The following is a 23,874-nucleotide window of genomic DNA, read 5'->3' as shown; positions in this document are numbered from 1 at the left end:
GTATTAAACGGGCCACGGGGCTAAATTATGAAAGACAGCTGGTCCAAGCCAAAGACAAGCCCAAAGCCCCTTCATGCTGGCAGCTAGTGGGAGGATGACTGAGGAGAGGGTGAATGAGTGCCACCTAGCCGTGACCAAGTTCATAGTGAAAGGCCTACACCCCTTTGCAACATTGGAGTCCAAGGGCTTTAGGTATATATATATATATATAGTATTCATTTTTAGGATATAGTAGTATAAAAAGGGTTGTATGTTAGTCCCATCACTCCACAACAACACTAATTCAATAATGATAATTCAACACAAACAATTTTTTTTACTGTAGGGAGATGAGCAAGGCACTCAACCCCAAATATACCCTCCCTCCAGGAGTTACCTCAGTGACACATTAATTCCTACCTGGTGTGGTGTAGAAAAGGCCAATGTGATCACTGAGCTGAAGGACATGTCAAAGCTGTCACAACAGATGGGTGGACCAGCCTCTTTCAGGACCACTATCTCACTGTTACAGTGCACTACACAAGCCAGGGCAGTGTAAAAACAGAAGGTCCTCCACACCAGGGTAGTGTAAAAACAGAAGGTCCTCCACACCAGGGCAGTGTAAAAACAGAAGGTCCTCCACACCAGGGTAGTGTAAAAACAGAAGGTCCTCCACACCAGGGTAGTGTAAAAACAGAAGGTCCTCCACACCAGGGTAGTGTAAAAACAGAAGGTCCTCCACACCAGGGCAGTGTAAAAACAGAAGGTCCTCCACACCAGGGTAGTGTAAAAACAGAAGGTCCTCCACACCAGGGTAGTGTAAAAACAGAAGGTCCTCCACACCAGGGTAGTGTAAAAACAGAAGGTCCTCCACACCAGGGTAGTGTAAAAACAGAAGGTCCTCCACACCAGGGTAGTGTAAAAACAGAAGGTCCTCCACACCAGGGTAGTGTAAAAACAGAAGGTCCTCCACACCAGGGTAGTGTAAAAACAGAAGGTCCTCCACACCAGGGTAGTGTAAAAACAGAAGGTCCTCCACACCAGGGTAGTGTAAAAACAGAAGGTCCTCCACACCAGGGCAGTGTAAAAACAGAAGGTCCTCCACACCAGGGTAGTGTAAAAACAGAAGGTCCTCCACACCAGGGTAGTGTAAAAACAGAAGGTCCTCCACACCAGGGTAGTGTAAAAACAGAAGGTCCTCCACACCAGGGTAGTGTAAAAACAGAAGGTCCTCCACACCAGGGTAGTGTAAAAACAGAAGGTCCGCCACACCAGGGCAGTGTACAAATCGCAAACTGGCGAAGTGGTGGCAGAGGAGATCTCAGACATTCTGGAAGAGTTTGAGATAGAGCCGAGCAAGACTGTAGCTGTGACTGTTGATAATGCTGACAATCTGGAAGTTGCCATCAAGAGGCTACACATCCTAAAAATAGGATGCTTTGCGCACACATTGAATCTGGCAGCGCAGAAAATCTACAAAATGACTTCCATTGATAAATGGGCAGCCCGAATCAGAGCAGTGGCCATGTGGTTCAAGAGAGCCTCCATGTCCAAAACAGTCTTGAAGGAAAAGCAGCACCTCCTTGGTAAGAAGCCAGTTCAATCTATTAAAGAATTATTTAGAAATTCCCACATTAAACAATTTAATTCAATAGTCAAGTGGGCGGTGATTAAATGCATGTTGTTTTAGGCCTTCCGCAACACTCACTCATCCTTGATGTCAAGACCAGATGGAACTCGCTCTATCTAATGAGAGATTCATGGAGCAGTATCCAGCGATCCAAGCAGCAGTCTTGGACCCACAACTGCGAAAATAAATGACCAAGGACAACCTCGACCGTCTGAAGGATGAGGACATCCGTCAGGCTGAGGAGTTTGTCCAGCTCATGAGAATCCTCTATACATCCACACTGTGTGTCATGTGAAAAGAATGCCACCTGTGGACAGATCATACCCATCCTCCAAAAACTGGAAGAGCACTTCACTGTGAAGCAAGAAGATACAACGTTTGTGGCAACCATCAAAGAGATGGTGTGGGAGAACCTCTCCAAGTGCTATCAGGATGAGGACATTCAAGCCTTCCTGCATGAGGCCACAGCAATGGACCCCAGATTTAAAGGGAGGCCGGTGAGTGACACCACCTGGGACAGGCTGAGGAAGGCAACTGTTGAGGCCAATGTGACAGGAGCAACACCAGGGCTGTCAGAGGAGCCGGAGCAGACAGACACAGAGCACCAGCAACAGGAGGAGGAGTCTGAAGGAGAGGAAATGGAGGAGACAGTCCCTACATTGTACAAAACAAGGAGTGCCTTGGAGGAGCTGTTCTCAGAAGAGGACAGGGAGTTGAGGTTGACAATCCAACAGGACACCTCGTCCCTCACCCTCAGCGAGCATGTTGACCTAGAGGTTGAGCTCTACAAAGTCCTGCCTCCCATCCCCATGGCTGAAGATCCTGTGATGTGGTGGTGGGAGAATAGAGCTACTCTGCCCCTCCTCACAAACATTACAACAAGCTACCTCTGTGCTCAAGCCTCCTCCAACCCTAGTGAGAGGGTATTTTTGACAGCAGGGAACACAATAAGCCAGGAGAGGTCCCGACTTCTGCCAGAAGGCAAATATGTTGATCTTTCTCAAGAAGAACTGTTAGTCCTTTTGTGGCCTACCTGCATGCCCCACCCATGTTGCTCTATACCACAGTATTTTCTTTTGCAGGAAAAGATTGTTTATTTCATTTGTTTTACATTTCCATCATCACAACATTAGTCTATAATAGGGATTTGTTCAAAAACATTGCTGTTTTTTTGCTGTAAATAATAGTTTATTTATTTTACATTTCAGAAAATAAAGCAATGTTAATTCTGTTCTTCATTCGTTTAGTTTTTTCCCCTGTAAAAAAAAATAACTAAAAGAACCGATAAGAATACCGTTAAAGTACCGGATCGATAAGCAGCATCAGTAAGATTAGTAAATAGCCTTAAAATGTTAACCATACCCATCCCTACTCACTCCTAACACCTCCCATCTCATGCACACACACACACACACACACACACACACACACACACACACACACACACACACACACACACACACACACACACACACACACACACACACACACACACACACACCCCCCCCCCCCCCCCCTTCAAATATTCCTTTAACAACAGCCGCCTGGGACAAGCCCCAACAAAGCTTTCCTAACCTTGTCACACCAACGAGTCACTCTCTCTGAGGGAATGCCACACACATCCCATATCAACCCTGGGCTGTCTGCTCGTCTGAACCATCCCAGTTGGACCAAGCATCAAAGCCCTGAACACGCCTGACACATCAGACAGTGTTGTGACAATTCTCCAAACGTGCTGAAAATGTTTACACCGTTTGAACGGTTTGCATAGCCAACCAGAGTCGGGGAGAAACTAACAGAGTGCAGAGACTGAGGGATGAGGCGGAGTCACATAGGAATCGTTAGATGGCATTGTCCTATCAATAAAAACAAGGCCAAATAACAACAACTATTCATTTTTAAAACATATTAGAAAGGACGTGTATGGTAACGCATCTTTAGCAGGAAATTCCATTGATGCAGGCTCAGATCTGTTTGGAGGGGGCATGTTCTGATGGGGAGACACAGTGTGATGGAATACCAGACCTGGGTCGTGGCATCTGGCCCGCACTCGTCCGTCTTTCACACCCAAGCCCAGACATCTATTGAACGCGATTGAATTTAACAAGGAGACAGATTGAATTATTCAAGCATTTCCTCTCCATGGAAGAGACTGAGGGGAGACAAGGAATTGAGAAAATTGCTGGGCTGGGTTTCATTCCACAACGCTTTCCCCCTTACTGTATATGTCCTTATTCAGCCCCTTTCAAAGATCTGAGATGACTGGGCAGGTATAAAGCACTACGTGCACCTAGGTTCCGTCATATTACTTAAACCTATCCAGTCCTGTTAGATCAAGTGAAGTGGAGGTGAACAAGGAGTGTTCTTTCTAGAATGACAGTTGTATTATTCCATTGTGAAGGGAGCCCAATGGAACATCTGATAGTGATGTGGAGGAAGTGTCAAAACGCTTCATTAGCGCCATCAGCGTCTTCCCTGTGGCTCAGTTGGTAGAGCGTGGTGTTTGCAATGCCAGCATGGTGTGTGCAACGCCAGGGTTGTGGGTTCGATTCCCACGGGGGGCCAGTACAAATGAAATGTATGCATTCACTACTGTAAGTCGCTCTGGATAAGAGCGTCTGCTAAATGACTAAAATGTAAAAAATCTTGTTTAGTCATATTATTGACTGATGGAAGGAGTGAAGATGTTTTGGATGGGCTGAACTAATCTTTTTCCATGGCATGCGTGTGCTCGTTTGACCAGGGCCCAATGGTAACTGGCCGGAAGTAGTGCACTATAAAGGGAAAAGGTTGCCATTTAGGACACAGACATTGTGAGCCCCTCACCTCCTCGTCTTCCTCCATGTACTGGCTGTAGCGCTGCTCCATCATCTCTTTCTGCCAGCGCTCCTGCTCCAGGGTCTGCTGGATCAGCTGAGCCACCTCGCTCTGCTCACCTGGCTTCTCTCGGCCAATCATGAACCTGCATGGGCAACAACAACCAATGGGGTGAGTGGAAAGGCATGTCTGTCAAGGGGAAGCCAATGGGGAAACCTAGGGTAGAATTGACTGGGTAGCAAGGTAAACCTAGGGTAGGATAGTTAAGTTTAGGTCTAGCGGTTGCAACTTCAGAAGATAGATTTGCTATTAATCACAGAAGGACCATACTGTAGAATTCAAGTAACTCATCCGTTACATTTGCCAAGAAAATAGCCCCCAGTTTACAAACAAGTGCAAGCCAGGGCAGCAACTTTTGACGGGAAATTGAAGTTACAGCTTGTGCCTGGAAGGAACATGACGCTCACTGTACATGGACGGATGAGTTGACACCACTAATGACAAATCAAGGAAAAGTTGTAACGAGTACAAAATGTGATAAAGATTGCGCTGAGGGAGAAAGACAATTCCGTGAATAAGTGTGGCATGCCATCAGAAGAGAAGATTATGGCTGTGTCTGAAATGGCACCATATTCCCTATTTAGTGCACTACTTTTGCCCAGAGCGCTACACAGCGAATAGATTGCGATTTTAGACACAGCCTTTTTCTATGTATCACAGATAATAACAAAGTAAACAAATGCCAGTCCTGGGGACCAGAAAGCATGAGAGGACATGCGTGTTTCATCGAATGTGTGACTGAAGCGTCTACAGAGACACTTCAGCCGTAGCAGAACTGTCTGACAGTTATCCTGTTGCAGATGGGACCCTTAAGACCGCGACACCAGTTCTGGCTGTCGCATGTTGTCAAAGGGAACGATCGAGTGGAAAGACCTCAACTGGACGCTTGCCTGGAGATCATGTTCCACACTCTGTGTGCAAAGCAGCCAGATGCACATTGACACGTAAGACACAAAGAAAAACATATTTCTGTAGCTAATACCACGTTTTACTAAAAGGGATCCTCTCAACAGAATATCATATTCCTTGACATAAGTGCCCTAGACAAAATGATGAAAACAAATCATTTCTAAATCTATTATAACGTGATATTTTTGTACACCTAATATGGTTTACTGCAGAGAAAAAAATGTGGCATTGATCACTACATCATAAAAATACCCTAAGTGAGATATGAACACCCTCTGGTCACCAATCTGTATCCCTGCCTGAGACTAGACTACCACACATGCTCAATGAGACCCAAGAGAGCGGTAGCTACATAACTCAACACGACCGCCGGCACCACTGTGGCATTCAGTGTGAGCGGGGGTTCCGTGATGATGTTGTGAGTGTGTGAGGGTTAAGAACCCACTAGAGGCCCCCTTCGTTGCCTGAGGAGAAATAACTCAGTGGTGGTCAAAAGGGCGGAAGAAATGGTGACTAGGAATCTAACCACTATGTGGAAAAGCCAAGCTGTGCACGGAAAAAGATGTCAAGCAAATATGATGCCTAACCTCTCCAGCATTTTCAAAACAAACCACGCCATCTATTTTCTGTGACTATGCTGAATCATATTCACCAAAGAGACGGCGCTTCTAATTTTGGACCAATCAAAACATCACCACCTGTCAGTGCAACCCCTCAGCAGCCTGTGAGGGTGATCGACAGACACTAAATCAATGAATATTCACAAGCTCAGAGACACTCTCCATCCAGCCTGCAGGACATGAGGCGACGTGGAAAACAACCAGGCCTAGTCTGGAACCGTCTGTACGTGTGAATCTGCAAGTATCCGCCTGCCATCATCTTTACAAACCCATCCTACCTTGGATGAGGTCATACACCAGCATTCTCCACAGAGATTGTATAGAGACAAATCCATTTATTGGATTTTGATTAAAACGGGTACAAAACTGAACAATAGGTGGCAAATTCACTTTGAAAAAAGGTGCTTCCACAAAGGGAGACAAGACTCCGATTGGGTAGGCAATGACATTTTTGGGGCATCCCCCCCCCCCCTTTGGTTACAGTCCGTAGTGTTAGACAGCAACCTGAGCTTGGTCCGAAAATCAGGCTGGACCAGGCTGTTTTATAAATAGCTTCGCAGCTCCCTCACCGACACCGGCCTCTCCACTATCTCCCTGGGATCCAGGCTCATGTATTAATCAGGCTCGCCCATCTCTGGGTGGCTGTGATGTGAAGACGGGAGAAACGTCTCTGCTCGCCTAACTACACTACAGTCAAACTGCCCCGCCAATTAACACAAGGACCCCCACAGGCAGTTAATAATGCAGGAGAGGGATGAGGGGGGAATAGGGCAGGACGATATGGCCAAAATATTCTATCACAGGATTTATTTTTTTTTTAATTGGACATTTTATGGTATTTTTGGGTTTTTGAATAGTAAAAGTTGTACATCTGTTTTATGAGTAGTGAATGATCCTAGGGTGGCAACACAGACTCATTGAAATCACTTAGAATGTTTCTCCATTCTGATTGTTTTATACTGTTCAATCAAAACAAATTTCAGCACTTTTATAATTTCTGCATTTCCTGCACTCAATTGCATTGGTGGAAAAAGTACCCAATTGTCATACTTGAGTAAAAGTAAAGAATTTTCTATTAACGTAAGTAAATTAAGTAAAAGTGAAAGTCACCCAGTAAAATACTACTTGAGTAAAAGTCTAAAAGTATTTGGTTTTAAATATACTTAAATATCAAAAGTAAATGTAATTGATAAATGTAAATGTAATTTCAAATTCCTTATATTAAGCAAACCAGATGGCACCATTTTCTTTTTTATTTACGGATATCCAGGGGCACACTCCAACACTCAGATATAATTTATAAACAAAGCATTTGTGTTTAGTGAGTCCTCCAGATCAGAGACAGTAGATGACCAGGGATGTTCTCTTGACAAGTGTGTAAATTGGACAATTTTCCTGTCCTGCTAAGCATTCAAAATGTAACGAGTACTCTTAGGTGTCAGGGAAAATGTATGGAGTAAAAAGTACAGTATTGTCTTTAGGAATGTAGTGAAGTAAAAGTTGTCAAAAATAAAAATAGTAAAGATACAAAAAAAAAAATAAAAAAAAAATAAAACATTAGTACCTGAAAGTATTTTTACTTAAATACTTTACACCACTGCTCAATTGAGATAATTTCCACACTGCCACGTAGGGCTGCACAATATGGGCAAATAATCTAGGACTTATTTTTAACCAAATGTTGCAATTGCGATTTGACTTGCGAATTAGAGCAAAACTGTTGGAATCATGGAAATAGAATGACTATTCTAATTCTATAGCTAGAATATAATAGTGGGCACTTTGAATACAGTGTTGTTTGACATGACAACGAATTAAAATGCCAGGGAGGAGTTACTGTGACAGGGTAGGAACTAAAGTATTGATAAGTGTTTCCTAGGGGACCCTATCAGCTTTGGCGACATTGCATGTTTTATCTTAGCTACTTCATGTAGCTAACATTCTTGCTTTGCATATTCCTCTTTGACTTGGAAGATACTGTTGCACAAACAACATGCTGATTTAGGTCTACATCATTACTGGTATTATCAGGCTGTATTAGCTAGCTAGCTATTAGCATTAGCGGGTAACAATTAGCGTCTCACAAGATTTAGGGCAACTTGCTAAGAAAATACAAACTAGCTGTTTGCTGATGTAAGAAACACAAACTAATAGTGTCAATATAGAACGCTAGTGGATTTATATGAAGAAGCAAAGTGAAAACAGCATCATTGTCATCAACGTTGTTTGTGCTGCATTGACCATGCAGACTGAACGCAAGTGTCTTGATGTTGAGGAACAACAAACATGCTCCTTGAGTGACAGGGGGCGTGGCTAGGTCTGTGTGGAAAGCGGCATGGAGAGAAAGAGTGGAGAGAGATGACTCAAGTAGCGAAGTACACTAACAAAATGGATGTTACACACAGCGTATAACATTTAACAAACCAAACGTTCAAATACTGGTATAGAAGGTCAAGTAAATAGCGCCTAGCCCTATGGGGAGGGGGATCCCAATTGTGATCTGGTCTGAAGGGAGGTGGAGTTATGGTACTTGGGAGCAATAGTGTGTTTGGTTCCCTATCACCAGTCTTCCTAAAGTTCTGTATCTAGACCCCCTTCCTTCCAATCCCATGCTTAGTTTCTCATAAGATTTTGTCAGGGTACTGTTGAACCGTATTTGACCAGAGTGCAGTAAATACACAATATATACTGTACCAATAGCTTGATGTTGAAACTAAGTGTTTATTGACAGCTATTGAGTGAGGGTTCTTACTTGACAGTGCCGGTGGTGTTCCTGAGGACGGAGGCAGCAAAGGCCTGGGTCACGCCCACCAGACTGGTCCCGTCCACCTCCACGATCAGGTCATTCACCTGGATCCTGCAGGGTGGGAGGGAGAGAGTGATAGTGAACAATGGGAAAAGAGGACAAGGAGCAAGGGAAAAACACAATTTTGGGATACACTGCTGAAACACAGATTGTTCAGAACCTTTCATCTCTGTGCGCAGCTCCTCCGTCGGTGACCGTCTTGACGAAGATGCCCAGTTTCTCCAGACCCATGTCCGCCCCGGCACCCATGCCGATGATGCTGATCCCCAGACCGTCCCCATCTGTGGAGAGGAGGGGATAGGAGATGGGGAAATTGTATTTAATCAAATACTACAATTACCTCATGAATATGACTTACCAAGAAAAACTTTCAAAAATGTCTAATTCAAGGTAAAAAGGAGTTGGAGCACTCAACAAAAAAGAGCAGAGATTTATTTTTGCTCACTTTAATCCATTGTACAGGATCCATTGTTGTGTCTCAAATGGGCCACTAGGCTAGAAATAGGAGCTACAGTGAGGGGGGAAAAGTATTTGATCCCCTGCTGATTTTGTACGTTTGCCCACTGACAAAGAAATGATCAGTCTATAATTTTAATGGTAGGTTTATTTGAACAGTGAGAGACAGAATAACAACAAAAAAATCCAGAAAAACGCATGTCAAAAATGTTATAAAATGATTTGCATTTTAATGAGGGAAATAAGTATTTGACCCCTCTGCAAAACATGACTTAGTACTTGGTGGCAAAACCCTTGTTGGCAATCAGAGGTCAGACGTTTGTTGTAGTTGGCCACCAGGTTTGCACACATCTCAGGAGGGATTTTGTCCCACTCCTCTTTGCAGATCTTCTCCAAGTCATTAAGGTTTCGAGGCTGACGTTTGGCAACTCGAACCTTCAGCTCCCTCCACAGATTTTCTATGGGATTAAGGTCTGGAGACTGGCTACTCCAGGACCTTAATGTGCTTCTTCTTGAGCCACTCCTTTGTTGCCTTGGCCGTGTGTTTTGGGTCCTTGTCATGTTGGAATACCCATCCACGACCCATTTTCAATGCCCTGGCTGAGGGAAGGAGGTTCTCACCCAAGATTTCAAGATACATGGCCCCGTCCATCGTCCCTTTGATGCAGTTGTCCTGTCCCCTTAGCAGAAAAACACCAAAGCTTAATGTTTCCACCTCCATGTTTGATGGTGGGGATGGTGTTCTTGGGGTCATAGGCAGCATTCATCCTCCTCCAAACACGGCGAGTTGAGTTGATGCCAAAGAGCTCCATTTTGGTCTCATCTGACCACAACACTTTCACCAGTTGTCCTCTGAGTCATTCAGATGTTCATTGGCAAACTTCAGACGGGCATGTATATGTGCTTTCTTGAGCAGGGGGACCTTGCGGGCGCTGCAGGATTTCAGTCCTTCACGGCGTAGTGTGGTACCAATTGTTTTCTTGGTGACTATGGTCCCAGCTGCCTTGAGATCATTGACAAGATCCTCCCGTGTAGTTCTGGGCCGATTCCTCACCATTCTCATGATCATTGCAACTCCACGAGGTGAGATCTTGCATGGAGCCCCAGGCCGAGGGAGATTGACAGTTCTTTTGTGTTTCTTCCATTTGCGAATAATCGCACCAACTGTTGTCACCTTCTCACCAAGCTGCTTGGTGATGGTCTTGTAGCCCATTCCAGCCTTGTGTAGGTCTACAATCTTGTCCCTGACATCCTTGGAGAGCTCTTTGGTCTTGGCCATGGTGGAGAGTTTGGAATCTGATTGATTGATTGCTTCTGTAAACAGGTGTCTTTTATACAGATAACAAGCTGAGATTAGGAGCACTCCCTTTAAGAGTGTGCTCCTAATCTCAGCTCGTTACCTGTATAAAAGAGACCTGGGAGCCAGACATCTTTCTGATTTGAGAGGGGGTCAAATACTTATTTCCCTCATTAAAATGCAAATCATTTTATAACATTTTTGACATGCGTTTTTCTGGATTTTTTGTTGTTGTTATTCTGTCTCTCACTGTTCAAATAAACCAACCATTAAAATTATAGATTGATCATTTCTTTGTTAGTGGGCAAACGTACAATATCAGCAGGGGATCAAATACTTTTTTCCCCTCACTGTAAGTGCAATGGTCAGGTCACTACGCGGAAGACGTCAGCTTGTCGTCGAAAAGTCAGTCACCTGTTTGCATCCTGTACAATGGATTAAAGTGAGAGAAAAAAAATCAATCTCTGCTCTTTTTTGTTTTAGTGCTCCAACTCCTTTTTACCTCGAATTAGTCCTTTTGGAAGTTTTTCTTGGTAAGCCATTCTCATGATCTGTGTCATTGTTGTTGAGCATCCCTCCTTTCCTTTGTTTGCTGAAGCGAGAAGGCCCACCTGAACTCTAACCTCATAAATATGTTACCTTCCAGATGTAAGGAAATAAATGGAATAAAATGGGGGACCTTGACTTAAAGATACAGTAGCTAGCTAAAACTACTACGCCATTATCCATATTAGAACGCAATTAGCCACTGCAAATCTAGTTTAATATAAATCCAATAAGGAGATAACGGGCGACTGAATTCATTAGCGACCACTAAGCACTTAGTGACCACTAAGGTGTTTGCTCCTCATGTAAATATATGTGGCTAGCAGATTTGTGAGAAAAAGAGTAAAGGTTACTCAAAGACTTCAACTAGCTAGTTGAAGCAATTTAATGGGAACTACAGACTTCACTGAAAATGTTTAGCTACTAGTTGTAACTTCAATAGTTTGTTAAATGTTTACACTTAATTCTCTCTCTAGTCGTCTTTCTGTTGTATTGGTTTATGCTATTGAACTCCAAAGCGACAATCGTGTGGAGCGTAGTGACACAGCGGTCTAAGGCACTGCATCTACCTGGTTAAATAAAGGTGAAATTAAAAATAAAAAAAAAACAAATCTCGGCTCTCCAGAGGGTGGTGCGGTCTGCACAACGCATCACCGGGGGCAAACTACCTGCCCTCCAGGACACCTACAGCACCCGATGTCACAGGAAGGCCAAAAAGATCAACAATACTCTGGTCGTGGCACATGCGCTCTAGCCAGCAGCTCGCAGATGGGTACAGTGCAATATTTATTGGAAAGCAGCATCAAGCTCCTCATCGTGAACTTTCACCACTCTGTGAAGTTCATCATAATTTATTTAATCTGTAGTCTAATAAACTGCATAGTTTCCCAGGTTGTAATGGGAGGACCACACACCATATTATCGGGTGACTCCAAATTTACTTCATATGATGGTTATTATGGCAACTGCACCGCCCACAACCGCAAGGCTCTCCAGAGGGTGGTGCGGTCTGCACAACGCATCACCGGGGGCAAACTACCTACCCTCCAGAACACCTACAGCACCCGATGTCACAGGAAGGCCAAAAAGATCATCAAGGACAACAACCAACCGAGCCACTGCCTGTTCACCTCGCTACCATCCAGAAGGCGAGGTCAGTACAGGTGCATCAAAGCTGGGACCGAGAGACTGAAAAACAGCTTCTATCTCAAGTTTCTTGGCAATTTCTCACATGGAATAGCTTTAATTTCTCAGAACAAGAATAGACTGACGAGTTTCAGAAGAAAGGTCTTCGTTTCTGGCCATTTTGAGCCTGTAATCAAACCCACAAATGGGCCTCTGTACACCTTTGCAGATATTCAATTTAAAAAATAATTAAAAAAAACATTTTCAACATTAACAATGACTACACTGTATTTCTGATCATTTCTAATTGACCCGAAAACTTTTGCATGGAAGTGTATATTCTATACCATCTATTGCATCTTAGCCTATGCCGCTCTGTCATTGCTCATGCATATAAACTCAGCAAAAAAACTCAGTGCCTTAGGCATGCTGCAAGGAGGCAATAAATTGCAATGTCCGTACTGTGAGACGCCTAAGACCGCTACAGGGAGACATGACGGACAGCTCATCGTCTCTCAGTGGCAGACCACGTGTAACAACACCTGTACAGGATCGGTACAGCTGAACATCACACCTGCGGGACAGGTACAGGATGGCAACAACAACTGCCTGAGTTACACCAGGAACGCACAATCCCTCCATCAGTGCTCAGCCTTTCCGCAATAGGCTGAGAGAGGCTGGACTGAGGGCTTGTAGGCCTGTTGTAAGGCAGGTCCTCACCAGACATCACTGGCAACAACGTCGCCTATGGGCACAAACCCACAGTCGCTGGACCAGACAGGACTGGCAAAAAGTGCTCTTCACTGATGAGTCACGGTTTTGTCTCACTAGGGGTGATGGTCGGATTCGTGTTTATCGTTGAAGGAAAGAGTGTTACACCGAGGCCTGTACTCTGGAGCGGGATGGATTTGGAGGTGGAGGGTCCGTCATGGTCTGGGGCGGTGTGTCACAGCATCATCGGACAGAGCTTGTTGTCATTGCAGGCAATCGCAACGCTGTGCGTTACAGGGAAGACATCCTCCTCCCTCATGTGGTACCCTTCCTGCCGGCTCATCCTGACATGACCCTCCAGCATGGCAATGCCACCAGCCATACTGTTCGTTCTGTGCATGATTTCCTGCAAGACAGGAATGTCAGTGTTCTGCGAAGGCCAGCGAAGAGCCAAGATCTCAATCCCATTGAGCACATCTAGAATCTGTTGGATCGGAGGGTGAGGGCTAGGGCCATTCCCCCCAGAAATGTCTGGGAACTTGAAGGTGCCTAGGTGGAAGAGGGGGGTAACATCTCACAGCAAGATCTGGCAAATCTGGTGCAGTCCATGAGGAGGAGATGCACTGCAGTACTTAATGCAGCTGGTGGCCACACCAGATACTGACTGTTACTTTTGATTTTGACCCCCCCTTTGTTCAGGGACACATTATTCCATTTCTGCTAGTCACATGTCTGTGGAACTTGTTCAGTTTATGTCTCAGTTGTTGAATCTTGTTATGTTCATACAAATATTTACACGTTACATTTCCTGAAAATAAACGCAGTTGACAGTGAGAGGACGTTTCTTTTTTTGCTGAGTTTATTTATTTTTTCTTATTCCATTCCTTATTCCATTAGGCATTGTTAGTGCAGCAATATCTAACAAGTAATGTCAGAACTAGAAGCACAAGCATTTCTCTACAAATGCAATAACATTTGCTAACCATGTGTATGTGACCAATAAAATTTGATTTGATTTTGATAAAGGTTACATTTTTTAAAAATGCGACACCAAGGGCTGTGGGTTCGATTCCTGCTGGGGCCAACCATTCGTAAAATGTATTTAAATATATATACACGTCTTCCACGTAGTGACCTGACCAATGCACTTACAGTGAGGGGGAAAAGTATTTGATCCCCTGCTGATTTTGTACGTTTGCCCACTGACAAAGAAATGATCAATCTATAATTTTAATGGTAGGTTTATTTGAACAGTGAGAGACAGAATAACAACAAAAAAATCCAGAAAAACGCATGTCAAAAATGTTATAAAATGATTTATATTTTAATGAGGGAAATAAGTATTTGACCCCCTCTCAATCAGAAAGATGTCTGGCTCCCAGGTCTCTTTTATATATACGATTCCTGCTGGGGCCAACCATACGTAAAAAAAATTAAAAAAAATAAAATGTATATATTACGTATGGCTGGCCCCAGCAGGAATCGAACCCACAGCCCTTGGTGTCACACGCGCCAGGCTCTACCGACTGAGCCATGCAGGACTAACAATATACTGTGAGGATCTGTAATGCTCTAGAAGATTCCACCAGGTTTTACCTTTCTCCAATTCCACAGGGAAGAGGTCCAGTCTCTCTACCCTTTTCTCCAGCTCGTACTCAGCCGAAGCCGCCATGGGGTCCACGTCATCATTACGCCGGTCGTAATCCTCGTTGGAGTACGTGGTGAACACCTGCCAAGAGAAGACAAAAGGTCATAGGTCAGTTCGACACTCACCAACACACAACGTTTACACCACAACAGGTTTCTCATAGAGAAGACATTTCCTCTAGAACAGTGGTTCCCAAACTGTGGGGTGAACAGTTTGTGTTATGAACATTGCTTGTGCCCAGAAAAACAGACGTGGCATGTGTACCCGCAGGGTAGGCACAGGATGTTCCCCAATGCTGGAAGGGGGGCCCCGAGTGAAAAAGTTTGGGAACCCCTGCTCTAGAAAATGATTTAAGGTCAGGTTAGCATTTTTCACCACTAATGGTTAAGGATAAGACTACGGGAAGAGTAGGCTGATCCTAAATCTGTGCTAACAGGCATACAGACCTCTACCCGGAGCTAAAAGGAGAGCCAGGCGGCCAAGGCGCTAACAGGGCGGAAGGAGACGTCTCCAATAACCAGACAGACAGGGGTGGTGTTATATACGGCCCGCTGATACAAACACACACACTCATGGCTTCTCACTGAGCTAATGGCTTATCATCCAAGCTAATAAAGTCTATCTAGTTTAATGTGTGTGAGTGCAATATAGAGAGGAGAGAGCGTGTGTGTGTGCATTCGTGTGTGCATTTAAGGCCTCTCTCCTCCCTCTGCAGCCAGCCAAATTCACTCTGGCAGCGAGGACATACTTCTGGGGGGTGTTGGTGTGCCCTGCTACGCTGGCAACTTGTGGGTGTGGAGAGCAGTGGTGAGGGTGCTCCAGTGAGTGGTTAGGTGGGGTGTATTTTAGTGCTACTCAGGTGATTTATATTTAACAGGGCGATGTATTTTTCATAACTTCCCGTCCTGCATTAGATGGGTGTCCGGGCAGGTCTGGAGAGGTAGGGGCGTTTTTTGGGGGGATGCGTTCTGCTTTCAGAGGGATGAGGTTTAATATTTGAAATGGGGTCGTGCACGAGTGTGCGCGCACACACACACACACACACACACACACACACCATGAAGTTTCACATGTATTATTCATATCATAAATAGGGAGGAATCCTTTATCCAGTTATTTGATCTGATCCAGGGTTGCCATGACAACATTGTTCATATGCATTCATTTCCATAGTAAAACCCCCCCACCAACAAATTAACAACAGTTATCCACAAGCGTGCTAAGAGGGTCAAGTATAAATAAGGTAGATATTCTCTTGCTGAGGTTAAAAGGATAAAACACAACCCTAAACATTTAGGATTTTGTACTGCTAAAATTCTAACCCCAAATCCCCTAGTCCAGTTCTATGTTATCTAGGCCCAGCTTGGAAAATTTGATGAAAGACATTTTCAACATCTTGTGCTCATAGAAGCAGAGTAAAGAAGGTAGATGGGGGCACAGATGTGAGAAATAATTCAAAGTAGGCAACAAGGGAATTGAGTTCATCAGCTGGTCAGGGGAGAATTTAATAAGCCGTGGTATTTTATGGGGAAATTGAGGTTGACTGTGTGAGAGGCAGAAAGAGAAGAGACGAAAATAAGATGTGATAAATAAGGGTTTGGAATTCAGCATTGGTTCAAGTCCTCGAATCTCCTCTTCAACTTTCAGTTTTCCATAGAGTGACATGAACACTGTCTGCCTCATAAGCTCTTACTAAAAGTAGCCGAGACCTGATACTAGTACAGTGAAAGTACAGTGAAATGTACAGTGAAATGCTTAACTTCATAACTATCCAACAATGCAGGATTCAATATCAAAATAGTAAAACCATTTTTTAAACAAGAGTGTGATGTGTCTACTTCTCAAATGAAAGACGTCGCCTTATCAGCCGCTCTATTCAGGGCTGCTAGTAGGTGTGCTACGTCCTTCTGCTTCAAAAAGGCAGAAGATTCATATTTACTACTGAGAAAGCCAGATCACTACCCCTAGTAAAATACCAACACTTGTTAGCTTCTTTTACACCAGAGACGGACTACTTATCACAAAGCCACACTGAACCAAGCCCAACCATAATCAACATGTATTTAACTGATGGGGGCTTCATTTACATAGAATTTGCATAACCCCCTCAAATGGAAAATAAGCCTACAAACTATGCCTCTGATTTTACAGTTCATTTCAGCTGGTGAAAACCCAGCACTGCCATCCAGATGTTTAAAATACAGAAACATTTTGTCCTAAAGACAGCTGTGGATAAGTTACACCATAACTAGCATAATAAAAGGAACAGCCATTTGATAGCACATAAACCAGAGGTGTGTTAACACATATCATATGATTGGCCCTATGTAGCAGTCCCCCCCCCCCCCACCCACCCACCTACCTATTAGATAACTACAACCAGACGGATTCAGAGGGGTTGGGTTAAATGCAGAAGACACATATTTCGGTTGAATGCATTCAGTTGTGCGAATGACTAGGTATCCTCCTTTCTCTGTCAGAACGTACTCACACCCCTTGACTTATTCCACATTTTGTTGTGTTACAGCCTGAATTCAACATGGATTAAATAGATATTTTTTAACTATATATATATATATATTTTTTTTTTTACATACAATACCCCATAATGACAGAGTGAAAACATGTTTTTAGAAATGTTTGCTAATTTATTGAAAAATAAATACAGAAATCTCATTTACATAAGTATTCACACCTGAGTCAATTTTAGAATCACCTTTGGCAGCGATTACAGCTGTGAGTATTTCTGGGTAAGTCTAAGATTTGCACACCTGGACTGTACAATATTTGCACATTATTCTTTTAAAAATTGTTCAAGCTCTGTCAAGTTGGTTGTTGATCGTTGCTAGACAGCCATTTTCAAGTCTTACCATAGATTTTGACTTAATCGGCTTGAAAATCTAACTAAGCCACCGAGAAACATTCAATGTCGTCTTGGTAAGCAACTCCAGTGTAGATTTGTCTTGTGTTTTAAGTTATTGTTCTGTTGAAATATGAATGTCTCCCAGTGTCTGTTGGAAAGCAGACTGAACCAGGTTTTCCTCTAAGATTTTCCCTGTGCTTAGCTCTATGCGCTATTCCGTGTCTTTTTATCCTAAAAAAAAGACTACCTAGTCCTTGCTGATTACAAGCATACTCATGATGCAGCCACCACCATGCTTGAAAATATGAAGAGTGGTACTCAGTGACGTGTTGTGTTGGATTTGCCTCAAACATAACGCTTTGTATTCAGGACATAAAGTTAATTTCTTTGCCACATTTTTTGCAGTATTACTTTAGTGCCTTTTTGCAAACAGGATGCATGTTTTGGAATATTTGTATTCTGTACAAGTTTCCTTTTCACTCTTACATTTAGGTTAGTATTGCGGAGTAACTACAACGTTGTCGATCAATCCTCAGTTCTCCTATCACAGCCATTAAACTCTGTAACTGTTTTAAAGTCACCATTGGCCTCATCCTTCCTCTCCTGCAATGGAGTTAGGAAGGACGCCTATAGTATCTTTGTAGTGAATGAGTGTATCGATACACCACCCAAAATGACATTAATAACTTCACCATGCTCAAAAGGATATTCAATGTCTGTTTTTAATTTTTTTTAAATGAACCCATCTACCTAGAAGTTGCCCTCCTTTGCGAGGCTTTGGAAAACCTCTCTGGTCTTCGTGGTTGAATCTGTGTTTGAAATTCACTGCTCGATTGAGGGACCTTACAGACAATTGTATGTGTGAGGTATAGAGACAAGGTAGTCATTCTAAAATAAATGTTAAACACTTATTGCAGAGTCCATGCAACTTATGTGACTTATTAAGCACATTTTTACTCCTGAACTTATAGTATTTAAGCTTGCCATAATCAAAGAATGTGAATACTTAGAGAGAGATAGAATGATTGGGTCTGTGAGAAAATATAAATAAAACAACCATTCAAATCCTTAAATATCCAATAGGCCCTTTCTTTCACAACCTTGCTTTTGACCCCTCCCCCCACATCCCATCACTCTCTCTCTCTCTGCCTAGGAGCATCAATATTTTATCAAATGCATTGTAATCTCAACTCTGCTTTTCAAGAATCTCTCGCCTGCACTCTCTCTCTCTCAACAGTTTCCCCACTCTGTGTGAATACCTCACCGTGGTCACATGGTGCCCATCGCCATAGCAACCCGCAGCTTAGCAAATGTTAGTTTGACACCAGTTTCTCTCCCTTATCTCTCTTTGTCTCTCTCTCCCCAGGCTGCAGTCAGAGGGCAGTTTTTTTCCTTCAGTCTCAGCGTCTCTGTCTAGACTTCAGGGTATTCATTTTACAAATACACACAAACACGCTTTTTAAAACGTGCACGGCACACATTGAAAAAAACCTGTGTGTTTTCAGTATCTCCCCTATTATGGCGCATTGCTCAGCTAAATAGTGAAAATCTAATTTAACATCTGAAAACATAAATCTACGATAACTTTGACAATATGGTCTAAATCAGCGGAAGCTTCCATAGCGGGGAAAAACATAAAAGATACCGCCCTCCCTCACTCGATATGAACAAGCTGACCAGCTCAATGATCTCTACACTGATCTCTCCATCTTCCTATAGAGAGTCAATTATAAATGTGCTGTACTAAAACTATAATGGGCAAAAGCTAAGTAATGGCTTTCAGAGCTGTAATGGACCTTATGATTGTAACATGAGAATGAGGACAGACAGAGAGTGGTCTTTACTGTAGCTCAGTTAGTAGAGCATAACGTTTGCAAAGCCAGTATAGTGGGTTCGATTCTCAGGACCACTCGTAGGTAAAATGTATGCATGAATGTAAGTCAATTTGGATCGAAGCGTCTGCTAAATGGCATATATTACTGAACAAAAATCTAAAAGCAACATGTAAGGTGTTGGTTTCATGAAAAATTGTGTGCACAAATTTGTTTACTTCCCTGTTAGTGAGCATTTCTCCTTTGCCAAGATAATCCATCCACCTGACAGGTGTGGCATCTCAAGAAGCTGATTAAACAGCATGATCATTACACAGGTGCACTTTGTGCATTGGACAAATAAAGGCCACTAAAATGTGTAGTTTTGTCACACAACACAATGCCACAGGGGGCGTGCAATTGGCATGCTGACTGCAGGAATGTCCACCAGAGCGGTTGCCAGATAATGTAATGTTAATTTCGCTACCATAAGCCACCTCCAACGTAATTTTAGAGAATTTGGCAGTGTGTCCAACCGGCCTCACAACTGCAGACCACATGTAACCACGCCAGCCCAGGACTTCCACTTCTTGCTTCTTCACCTGTGGGATCATTGGAAACCAGCCACCCGGACAGCTGATGAAACACAGTAGTATTTCCGTCTGTAATAAAGCCCTTTTGTGGGGGAAAAACTCATTCTGATTGGCTGGGCCTGGCTCCCAGGTGGGTGGGCCTATGCCCTCCCAGGCCCACCCATGTGAAATCCATAGATTAGGGCACAATGAATCTATTTCAATTGACTGATTTCCTTATATGAACTGTAAGTCAGTAAAATCCTTAATTGTTGCATGTTGTGTTCATATTTTTTTGTTCAGTATATTATGGATACAGGCCTTAGCAATGGTATATTGGCCATATACAAAAAAATCCCTGAGGTGCCTTATTGCTATTATAAAATGGTTAGTGGTTACCAGTTACCATACAACATGAGAATGCGGACGGACAGAGAGAGCAGATTCCAGATGACCTCAGAGATCCAGATATGACCAGTGGAAAATGAACACGGCTGCCCAGCATGATTTCACAGCCATAAAACATCAGCCAAATGCAAACCAGTAAAAAAATCAGAGTGAAGTTATTGTAGTGACTCAGGGTGGCTAAGATAGTTACAGTAGCCGTGAATAAATCATTTTGACAGTATAGTATGAGACCAAGTCTGAATTTAGGGCCCTGCTCTGGCCTGATGTGACCAGTTTGGAAAGTCCTCATCCCTAGCCTGCAGTTTGTCCTGCCTGCCGTTTCCCTGGAGCTGTACATTGATACAAGAGGCCAGCTGTGGCAGGGAGAGCGACACATGGGCCGTGTCCGAATACCCGTACTCGCGTTCTAAATAGTAGGCATTTTGGGTATGCAAAAAGTAGTTTTATATAGTGTGACATTTCGAAAATGTAGTACGCTTTAAAATGCCACGATGTCATACTCATTTTCGGCTTTTCATCTCGTAGAATACGCGGCACACTATCGAGGAAGACAATCGTCTTTCGAGACCCACGTGTGTTTGACAACAGCTAGCTGGTAAATCAGCTGAGGGGATGCGCTGTACCAAAATGAACGAATTGTGTTTGTGTTCAGTTTGTGGGAGCTGTTCTTAACCACTCATACAGGATCAGCTATTATTCCATCAATCTCCCTAACGGTTGAGATGAAGAACGAGGGTAAATCTGAACCTAGATCTGTGGTTCAGGGCGACCCCTACCTTTAGCAGGTTACTTAGGGGAGAGCGGGGTGGGTAGAAAGTGTCTGAGTCCCGAACGGTCCTATGGGCCTAGATCAAAAGTATAGGGTGCAATTTTGGACGCACAACAGAGACAGTGAGGAATGTGGCTGGGCTCATCACTGTGTTTAACCATCTCCCGGTTTCCTGCCTCTCAGCCATTCCACAGGATTGAGCTGGCACTACGCTAGCAGCAGCATAGCATGTTGCTAATGCTAACAGCATAGCAATTACAACCATAGCATAGCTTGTACATTCTCTCTTGGCTCCGCCCAGCTGTGTGTGTGTGTACTGCGGTGGGGTGGAGGGGGTGTGGTGGCTGGCTGGAGCGGTGGAGGGAGAGCGAGACATGAGGCAACATTCAAAAGGCGAACGCCACGGACGAATGTACGTAAAAGCTCTGGCACAGTCAGCAGTTTAGACTCCAGTGAGGCGGGGCAGAGTGTGAGAGTAGGTTGTATTTCACTAGCCGTTTTCCCTAAAAAAATAAGCATATGGTTTCATGCGCCTTAAGAGCGACGTAAATTGGGCATGCGGGCCGATGTTTTACACTGCTTGCCTGGTTACCACGGATACACACAGCTCTCAGCCAGGCCTGTGGACACAGGGAATGTGACTAGAGTATTTTCAGCATCCCTCACGGAGGAACGCCATATAAATGCAATCAGTTTGGGCAATAGGGCTCATGCATGTGATTAAAGCATGTGGCAACCCGCAGCGATTGTGATACTCACCAGAACGGCTAAGAGAAACACAGCAGAGGGGGAGAGATGGTATAGAGGGAGGGGAATGTGGAGAGAAAAGAGGGGTCCACAACAACTGCCACAGAGTTCCACACCCCCTGTTTCCATACAAGACCAGGTCAATTTCCCATCTCCTACAGAGGTCTGTTTGTTTTTTTGGAACAGTCTCCCAGAACACCTCAGGCACTGCAACAGCTTCAACTCCTTCAAATTCAAAAAAAGAATCTGGATATTCCACGTAAAGCCTCATCCAAGTAACTTCTCTGCCTAACAGCCTTTTATATTGATTATGCGCTGTACTTTAATCATTTTTCTTCACCCCTTAATTCACCATGTTTTCCTTTTTCTGTGTGTAAATCTACAATCATTTGTTTATCCCTCTTTTTTTTTTAAATCAGATAGAGAGTCGTCGCACACAGCAGGCCTTAACAGTGCTCGTCACAGAGGACGCCCCCACCTCTGCTCTGTACTGTCCCCTCAATGAGAGGCAGGTCACTGACAATACTGTACACACACACACACACACACACACACACACACACACACACACACACACACACACACACACACACACACACAATGCAGAGGGGAGGGGACACCACAAGTCACAGACACCATTATCCCAACAGGAACATGAATATGTCCACATGTATAGTATCTTAATAACACTTCAGCAAGGCGGTCAAACTCATTCCATGGAGGATCTGGTGTCTGCTGGTTTTAGGTTTTTCCCTTTCAGTTAAGACCTAGGCAACCAGGCGAGGGGAGTTCCTGACTAATTAGTGACCTTAACTCATCAAATCGAGTACAAGGGAGGAGCGCAAATGAGCAGAAACCCGGCCCTCAATTGAATGAGTTTGACACGTACACTGCAGTATCTGGCTTAAAAAGGCAGACTCAGCAATGACGTCATCATACATAACGAGGAGGCAACACAGTTCAAATCTGCCAAGATCTTCCAATTTGCAGCCTCCCTTGTCGAGTGTACATTTGATTATTTTTTCAAATACGTTGCTCAAGGGAAAACAGCAGGTCTACACCTTTAATTCAAATCCCGAATCCCACATTATAAAAGACCAACTTTGTCCCAGCCACCATTTTACATTGCTGCCGTAGTACACTAGGCGAACGTTGTTAGGCCTAACGGCAACCACAGCAGGGGAAGGAGGATGCAGAGGAGGAGGAGGGTGTTTGCCTAGCTAAATAATCCACTTGGTGATCTGATAATGAACCTGAGGAGACATGCTGGTTTTAACAGTGGAGGGGAGGGGAGGGGGTCCATGCTGCTGGGGTTTAGAGGGAGGAAGGGAGGGAGCGAGACTATATTTGATGATGTTTTCCTGTCTAGATGTGCGCGCGCACACACACACACACACACATTTAGCCTCAGTCTGTCTTTATGTCTCTAGGGGGTTCATGTGTCACTACCCCTGACAGCTAAGGGTGACGGGCAACAACAAACAAATCCGTCGCTAAGGAGTTTCTATGGCGTCTGGTGCAAGCGCTGTATCATAGGGGTATATTCAGTAGAATACGCTCAAGACGGACTCTGGAACAGTTTCAGACAATACTGGGGAGGGACAGGAAGCACAACATGACGACAGGAAGTGGTAGATACTGATCGGCTACTGTTCCACCTCCCTTGTGATAGGCCTGTGTGTGTGTGTGACTGTGTCTTTGCATGTTTCCAAACGTTTTAAAAGCTGTATCTTCAATAGAGCTTTTGGGTGTTTTCCTGAAACATAAGCCACAAATAAAGCAATAACATACACCCAGTGCCCAGCCTTATGACTCAACCCAAAGACATCTGCAGGCAGCCCAGCGTTTGGGAAACACTGGACTGCAGCATTGTACATTCTAACCTGTATAGTAGGCCTACAGAGAAACACAGCGCACCATTATAGTCAATATAACTATTCAGAAAGATGAACACACCATGTGGCATTTGAAAACGTCCATTCACAGTTGCAATACAATAACGCTCCCACGTGCCTTTCTGCGAAATACTCGGGTTGCACTGTACAGCAGATATTATATTATTATGGCATCTTACCATAGCCAGAGGGAGGGACTGGGCAG

The 23,874-nt window shown here is 43.9% G+C and overlaps 1 protein-coding gene across 2 annotated transcripts in view; it reads right to left on the bottom strand.

Moving 5' to 3' along the window:
* ppp1r9ba (protein phosphatase 1, regulatory subunit 9Ba) overlaps positions 1-23,874 on the bottom strand; it is a 64,059-nt gene that overhangs the window by 8,961 nt on the left and 31,224 nt on the right. For both annotated transcript variants that reach the window (XM_014204456.3, XM_014204455.3), the window contains exons 3-6: positions 14,553-14,685; positions 8,982-9,102; positions 8,768-8,872; positions 4,436-4,571 (exon numbers count right to left, since the gene is read on the bottom strand). In XM_014204456.3, the coding sequence (XP_014059931.1) occupies positions 4,436-4,571; positions 8,768-8,872; positions 8,982-9,102; positions 14,553-14,685 (495 nt within the window). The remainder of the gene's footprint in view (positions 1-4,435; positions 4,572-8,767; positions 8,873-8,981; positions 9,103-14,552; positions 14,686-23,874) is intronic.

Source organism: Salmo salar, chromosome 06 (genome assembly GCF_965601325.2).
Source record: "Salmo salar chromosome 06, fSalSal1, whole genome shotgun sequence".
In the NCBI taxonomy this organism is placed as follows: domain Eukaryota; kingdom Metazoa; phylum Chordata; class Actinopteri; order Salmoniformes; family Salmonidae; genus Salmo; species Salmo salar.
This window is presented reverse-complemented; position numbering and strand designations above follow the sequence as displayed.